The sequence below is a fragment of the Venturia canescens genome, chromosome 3 (assembly GCF_019457755.1).
Source record: "Venturia canescens isolate UGA chromosome 3, ASM1945775v1, whole genome shotgun sequence".
Classification (NCBI taxonomy): Eukaryota; Metazoa; Arthropoda; class Insecta; order Hymenoptera; family Ichneumonidae; genus Venturia; species Venturia canescens.
Window position 1 is genome coordinate 11,274,748 of NC_057423.1, and position 8,347 is coordinate 11,283,094.

Here is an 8,347-nt window from a genome sequence, read left to right on the forward strand (position 1 = left end):
CCCTATAATCCTGTGTGTTTTTCTTCATATATTTAAAATCGCTTATTTAAATAACCAATAAGACGAATGTTTTAAAATTTGACATGCGTGTCAGTCGATTAGCCATTTAAACTCTGTGTAAATTTCAGGACTTAAGAAAATCGTTTCGTGCATGAACTGCCTTAAATTAGACAGAATAATAAATTATTCAAAAGTTTTTCCAATTATTGTTGAACTGCTCTGGACGTTTCTCGTCACGAGTCAATTACTTTTCATCTCAGAGCATTTTTGTCTCGTTGTCTTTTCACGTAATTTTCAATCGATGACAAATATACAAGCAACATAATTTCCGGTTTGTTTACTCTCGAAATCGGTGTAATTTTTATGCTTCCTGACAAATGGAATTTCCAGGAAAAAAAAGGCTCTACGGGTACGTAAATTGGAAGAGTAGAAAACGAATTACACGAAACAAACAGTCGTCCCGTTCATGGGAATTCTCATACGGGTCTCATTTGTGTAAAACTCCATCTCTCTCTTCCCCCCCATCGCATACGAAGCGACCCTGCATCGGATCGCTTTGCGTGCGCCAGTCACACTTATGACGCGCGTACACGTATGCACACACGCTTACTTCGTTTGTATTTGTATGTTATCCCTCGTCTCTCACAATCAGATGCTCCTGCATAACGTGCCTTTACGCTTTACCGCTTCTCCATCATCTGCGAACCCAGTCGCACTATTAATTTTCGATCGAAACGTACAAAAGCTCGTTCACATATACACTTTCGTTGTGCATTATCGGATTAATACTGAAATTACGGTAATATTTTTACGTCTCAAAATCGTCGAATCACTTTCAAATATTTTCATTCGTCTTCGAATGTAATTGGTCAATATGATTCAAAATTAGTACACATTCGAAAAAGCATGCAGTTTGATTTTGAAATTTGAATACAGAAAAAATAATTCTTTAAGAAAATTCGATTGACGAGAAATATGGTGAATTCGAATGTATTTTCTTCCAATGATTTGGTCCATTCAATAAATTTTCTCAGTGCAATAGTCACCGCAATGTTGGTAATTCATTCCGTCACAACGATCCAAAGATTTTATCGATTCATTTTTTTTTATAACTCACAATTCACGTCGATATTTTGAGAGCAACATTATCCATTCTTTTGGTTAATGATTATAAATTAATTGCCATTTTTCTTAGACATTTTTGTTTCTTCTGAGATAGATAATTATTTCTATAAAAGATTGAACGGATTTTAGCAAATGCTCGAAATTGTACGATTTATTAAATTACATAATTAATTGATTGAAAGGTAAAGTTAAAAAATCAATGGCTCCTATATAACTTGGGTATTCCTCGGAGTCCCGGCATAAATTCCCACACATCAACAGGTCTCTCAGCAGCAGCAGGGCTCGAGAGAACCCCCCACCCTACTTTACGAATATTCAACGCGACGCCCCTCTCCTCAGGAATTTTTATCCCCACCACTCGAACGTTTAGGTGCATCGGCATGCGGCCACCGAATTCGTGAAACGTCAAACAGTTAGCCTCGAATCTTGCTCACCACGGGACACATTATCGTGTCCTAGGTATAATAACATCTTCGAGGGATTTTGGAGTTTTATATTTTTTTGATACAACAATCACGAGTGATAGTGCGAATCAAACGCTTGCGAATACCGAGTGAATCGAGTGAATGTGCTGCGCAGTGTACGATTACTGATTATTCGATCGAAAATTCCTTTTGTTTTCGATGAGTGACAAATTACAATAATTTGATACACAATTGACGAGTACAAGTGATTGTAAAAATACAAAATAATTGAATCACTTCCTGTGGCTGGGAATTTTCGTAAATCGTTCGCGAAAAAAGTGCCAGAATAATCGAATTCCACGACATAATAGGAATTCTTCGATCTCCGAAAACTACTCGGTTGGATTATTTAAATGGTGGATTACTACAATTACAAGATGTCAGGAAGCGATGACGAGTTCGAGCCGCAGAGCCAATCAGGCATGTCGAAGGCTGAACTTCGACGGGTAAGAATTTCATTTATTTGCCTTTTAACCTCCTTAAATATTCGTGTCCTACGTCGTTGGAACTTTGTAGTCAATAATTTCTTTTCCAATCGCCATGTGACTTCCGTAATAACACGTAAATTTAATAATTACAGAGCAACAAGCCGATAATGGAGAAGAGACGACGTGCTCGGATCAATCAATGTCTCGACGAGCTCAAGAGTCTCATACTCGAAGCTATGAAAAAAGACGTGAGTATATTACGTTGAAGAAATTTATGCAAATACGTTGACTCTCTCATTATTTTTCATCGCTCGAGGGCAAATTTGCACACTCAATTTAATAGGGGCTCTCCGATTTAATGATAATCTCAAAGATAACGTCAAGAGAACGACTCTTTCTCAGCTCCTTGTTTTTTCATCCACAATCTCAATACTTCCAAATTTTCAAAGGATCGGTGATACTTTGAGTCGTTGTAATGTACTGGAAATTAGTATTTCAACGAGAACACTAAAAAGTACAACATTTTGAAACGGTTCATTCGCGAGGTTTTTATAATATTCAAATATTTTCAATTGCCCGAGATTTTTGTTTATTTTACATACCTGTTAAGCTTGAAAGACGAGATCATAAAATAATAAAGTCCGCTCATCAAAAGTCCGTAATTCGAAGAAACACATTGTACACGAGTATTACAAAATGAGGAACAGCTTCAGAGGGTCATAAGCTTAACAAAAGTTTAATCAGGTTCGTAAATGGAGGTCGGGAAGAGGGGGGAGGTGAAGGATTCTTACGTCCTTTGTATAGACCGATGACATTCGTGTGTTACGGAACAAAGTGAAGAAAAAAAGATTAGGAGAGGTGGGAGAAGATGGTAGAGAGAACCGCAGGGAGCGTTTTGTTTTAGTATTTTAGATGCCACACGTCGTGGGAACCCCTTGGTCCTCGTCCACTTTCCCCACTCTTCGTCCGCTTATCCTCGACCTTTTCGACGGAGGACCGCGCACTGGCCTGCCAAAGACTTACAATGGCACTGTACATATAAACGCTCGACCAGTTGTATGAAAAAAGGGTCGATGTAAAAGTGCTGAAGTGCTTCCAGATTAATTGCTCTATACTCATCTCTCTTTTCTTCGTACTTTACTCCTCGAATTTTCTCATGGAAGCGCTCACTTGTTTTTATTAGTTCCATCCTTACCGAAGTCGCCCCGAGTCTCTCTGATGGCTTGGAGAAAAGTTTGAACTTTCTATAATCACGCGCAATGTGACGATCGAAGAAATATAAATCGCTGGATAAACACCATTTCCGAAAGATTCAATGAACTTTCCAACTTTTTAGCGATCAAAAAATTCATTTTTCGAAAACTTTCCTCAGATTCTATGAGTACTTATTAACGGGAAAGGGCATATGAAAGGTTTCCTTTGGGTTTTTACTATTTTTGTCGGAAGATAAAAAACCCCACCTCCTTAAGAGACGTTTCCTCAAATACTCGGTTCAGGTTGAACTGTTTTATTGGGTGTAATTGTTTGATCCGTTTTGTGAATGAGAAGCGAGAAGATCCGGTATCGGCTAGTAACTCTATCCAGTGAGAGTGATTTCTGAAGCGGCCTGGCAAGGCTATGACGTCCCGTCTCTCCGTTCCCGCAGTCTTCCTTCTTCCTCCGTTGCGTACTCCAGTTTTGTGGCTGTGCGTTGTCTCGTTCTACCTCAGCACGTTCATTCCCCGTCCAGATGACTTCCGCTACCTGCTCTGCTCCCAGTGTCTGTCCGTTCGTCCGTTCTTCTCAGCGTACGCATCCAAAAACACATAGACATGCGCACGCAAGCGTCCACTCATCCGCCGTTGGTCCTCGCGTAACGCCCCCCGCGTCCGTGGGAACCTCCGCGGAGTAATTATTAAAAAAAAAGGAGGAAAAAAGCGAAAAGCATCTCGGGTTACAGACTCCTTTTGTTGACCGTATCATCTTGAAGATCCTGTGAAGCATTTTGCTTCTGGGCTCGTCTCTCGATCATCGGCGAATACGAGGTTACCGCATTTTTTTCACTTTTTTCTTTCTCCAGCCTCTATCCCCTGCCCCTTGTCTTCTTCGGATCTTCTTAACGCTGCGTGAAAGATGCAGGTGCCGCGGGGGCGCCTTATGATCTTTCGCAGGGTGTCGAGTTCATCACTGAACTAAGATTATATCGATTTTCCATCGGTTTCGAAAAATCCCACGGGATTATCGATCCCGAGGCGCGAGATCCTTCTCACGTCATCCTGAAATCGACGATATTGAACCCGAATCCTTTGTGCGTGTCGCGGACGATCTCCAATCCTGTCAAAATTCGATGAACTCCATTGCAAAGGATTTCATTAATTTTTATCGGCCCCAGTAACTTTTGTCGAAGCAACGCAATTTCTCCGGACGATTTTCAATCTCAATTCTTGTTATGAACAAAACATTTGAATCTTGATCTTGAGTAATGGGATCTTGAGCAGAAGAGAATTTTTATGATACGAAAGCGGAGAGATCGAGTTGAAAGTCCATTGCACTTGGTAATTTCGGGGCTCGTTTAAAGGGGCGTAAATGCTTGGTTGGTCAAATACGTGACGGCAAGAAAGATCGAAAGCGGTTGAGCTCGTATTCTGTTGTGGATGACGAGACGACGAGCACCCTGAGAAAATGTCCTAAAGTAGTTCTTCGGCTGGAGAGTCATGCGAAATGTATGCACGTCTCTCGTGGCGAGTTAGAGAGAATGGGAATGAAAAAGAGTGAGAGAGAGAGAGAGAGACAGAGAGGGAGGAGGGAAAAGGGAGATACGTCATTATGAATGAGGCGGAATTCCCACAGAGTATCGGCATGGAGAGTAACTCTTTATCGTGTGGCCTCTGCGTGTGTAACCGAGACGATCCTCGACTCCCACGCCTATTGTGTACGTGGTCGAGCACCACAGAGAAAGAGTGAGATACTGAAAGAACTCCATAAAAATGTTTTTACACACGGACCCACGTAGATGTACATGAGTTTGAAACCGTGAGGATGCTAAGCTGTCCCGGGTTGGGATACAGATCGCTCGCGATCCTAGACGCTTCCACAAGATCGGACAATGGGACCTTCGACACTGTCGAATCACTATTCACTTATTTGGTCGCCAAAGGGCTGGTCGTTTTCAGATTTTTCAAGAATAACCCCGATTTTAAACGGAAAAGATCTCCGTCGTAGAATAAGGAGGAAAAAAAACTTTAGTGGAGTGCTCTGAAAAAAGGAAAAACCTCTAACGGGTTCCCACGATGAAAATTTCCCATTCATCGGTCTCGCTCCAGGATACACCTTCTACCTGTTGCTCCCTTTCAACAGGATTAGCCGCCTCCTGACGCAACGTCCATTTTCGCTTTCTTTCGAGACCCTTAAAGGCAGAAGGGAATTTGCATTTATATTTGTCCTGACCTTCCCATAGTTTGTCCTGACTGTACCGGGTTATCCAATGCCAATTATACCTGAATTCATAGTGGGGAGAATTCGTGTCGCAGTCCAGTGAAGCTATGGTAAGTCAGTGCAGGGCAGATGGACTCGTTTCGGTGTCTGAGGGCAACATACCGACGGCAGTAACTTCATTATCGACTGTAGCGAACTTACCGACCGTCGGTAGTTTCCTAATGAAAAGTTGGAACTGTCAATAGGAACAGCAGTTGGTACATCGCTTGACTTTGTTGACTGTCGATAATGTAGATCTGACCTTTGTTTTTCGCTTTCTGTTACAGCCATCCCGACATTCGAAGCTCGAGAAAGCTGATATACTCGAAATGACGGTAAAGCACCTGCAGACGGTGCAACGGCAGCAGTTGGGCACAGCGGTTGCCACCGATCCCGCTGTACTCACCAAGTTTCGATCTGGTTTTTCTGAGTGCGCCGGCGAAGTGTCGCGCTACGTCTCCCGGCTGGAGAACGTCGAGCCAGCGGTGAAACAAAGATTGGTATCACATCTGAACAGCTGCGTTACGAATCTCCAGCAAATGGCACCTTTCTATAGTCATTACGTGCCTTACATGCCGGAAAGACTTTACCCAGAGGTTAAGGTTGGCTTCCAGAACGACTTTCAGAGCGGCGACGAGAACAACAATGGAAGCGCAACGCGAATTCAAATCCCGAGCGGAGTCCAGCTGATCCCGAGTCGGTTGCCGACTGGAGAGTTGGCCCTGTTGGTCCCGCAGTCCGCTGGCATATCCGCCAACTTTCCATTCTTCCCCCCGGCTCCTGAAGCTCCAACGAGAAACGGCTCATCGACATCGGCGTTCACTGCTGTAAACAGATCTCACAGTCCTCTGCTGAGTCCCTCGACCTCGACTTCCAGCTTCGGCGAAGAAAGCCATCATTCGGAAGCCTACCCTCAATCACAGTCGCCAAATCAATCTCAGCACCGCTTCAAAATCCCGGAACAAAGTCCCTCCGCATCGAACAAAAGCTTTTCGTCGTCGTCACCGGAAACGCAGAAACCGCAAATCAGCTCTTCCAGCGATAGGAAGAGATCCCAATCACCCTCCACTTTTATCGAACGAAAGTCCCACAATGACGCGGCCTCCACCGCTCCAGCGGTCAAAGAAACACCCAACCGAGAACCCGACACTCCGATGGCGGCCGATCTCGTTCCTGGGCCGATGACAAACTTGAGACAACCGTTATCCGTTATTACGGACAAAACGTACAACCGGGCAGCGATGTTTCCCAAACGGGAGAGCCTCAAACGCCATCATTCCGAAGGCCTCTTAGTAATTTCTGACAAAAGACCACGTTACAACGAGCCTTCCAGCTCCACACTTTCGTCGAACCTTAAGGCGGCCAGTTCTTCTTACCAACGTGACGAACATTCGACCTCGGCAAATGATCTTTCGGGTAATCCGCCATTTGCTACAACCACGAACGGCGATTCGGTCCAAGTTTCTGCAGCTGATGCCGGCAGCACTTCGCAAGCCAACGGTGACATGTGGAGACCATGGTGATGAATTACCATGAACTATGGGAAGAAACAAAGACAATTTTAGCGACCTTTCATCTGTGCAACTACGGCAACTTTGATTCGACCGAAATTTAGGATAATTTTTCCTCGCTACTACTTTACGAGTGACTAATTTTTATTTTTGTTTGGCTATAGTAGACGTAAATTTATCATTTCCCCTTTTCATAGCACGTGCTGTGAAAACTCATTCTTCCTGAACTTCCAAAGGACACAAAAACGAGCACAAAAAGCAAATAATTTTCCATTGTACCCTTAAGACTCTTAGGTTAGAAATTCGACTGATTGAGATTCAGTGAGATGATTTTTAAAAATATTTATTATTACTTTATGTTTGTATTGATGACGAAACTGCGTTTAATCTAATACCGTTTATGAGACGAGCAGTATGGACACAGGACGTTTTCCTACCGCGCCTGCTTCTCGAAACGATTCTTCGAGAGGTTGGGTTCAATTGGGCCATAACATTGATATCGTTAGCACGATGATGCTGTGGGTTATACGTGTTGCTTCAACACGCGTTTAGCTCTCGCGATGCGAGCATCCTTCCAAAGCAAAAAGACTAAACCTAAGCTTTAAATGAATGAAATAAATAAAAAAAAATATCAATTTACGATGAGACACGGGTGCGCTGTAAATATTTCCTTGTAAATAGACTTGTTTTCTTTTCCACTCGAATGAACAGTATCGATAAAAAATTTAACACTGGAAAAGTAGTTGTAATGTATTTGCGATTCAGCAACTTTCGCGATTGATGATTTTATTTTGTAACCAACATAAGTATTAAGAGTTTGTGATAATTGATGTAATTCGCTACAAAACTACTATTACTTTATTAATAAAAAAAAAACGGTGAAAAAAAACAAAATAATTTGATTAGACTACAGTCCACGAAATGTTTTTTCCCCAATTTCCCACGTTTATTAACAATGAAAAAATCGAATATTTTTGGGTAATCTTTTTTATTTTTTGACCATTTCGCGTGAGTGCAAGAAATTTAGAAATTTGCAATAACATCACTGTCGATGTAATTATTTAATTTCGCTTCTCGTTAAATATTCGTGACGATGATAAATAGTGAGAAAAGGACAAGGCGAATTCTATGAGGCTATTTGAAAATCTGATTTGCGGGATAACAAAGTTTCTTGAACGCGTCGGAAAAGAGAGCAAATGGTTGGGGCAAAGGACGGAATGCGTTTGGTGGTTGAGTCGGTGAATTGGTGATCGTGAAGCTCGAGGTTCCGGAAAATAAGATATAAAGCTCCTTTGTGGATCTAGTCCGGTAAAGCGTTAAGCGGTTTTGCGGCGTTGAAAAAGCTCCATCGTGTGCCGGGGGTAGG

The 8,347-nt window shown here is 42.4% G+C and overlaps 1 protein-coding gene across 1 annotated transcript; it reads left to right on the forward strand.

Annotated features, from left to right (window-relative positions):
- The first annotated feature begins 1,556 nt into the window (after positions 1-1,556).
- Positions 1,557-7,856, forward strand: LOC122407507 (protein hairy-like). The gene is made up of 3 exons (XM_043413773.1): positions 1,557-2,035; positions 2,170-2,265; positions 5,758-7,856. Exons 1-3 carry the CDS (start codon positions 1,943-1,945, stop codon positions 6,991-6,993), a joined length of 1,425 nt encoding a protein of 474 aa, XP_043269708.1. The 5' UTR covers positions 1,557-1,942; the 3' UTR covers positions 6,994-7,856.
- Positions 7,857-8,347: the final 491 nt, after the last annotated feature.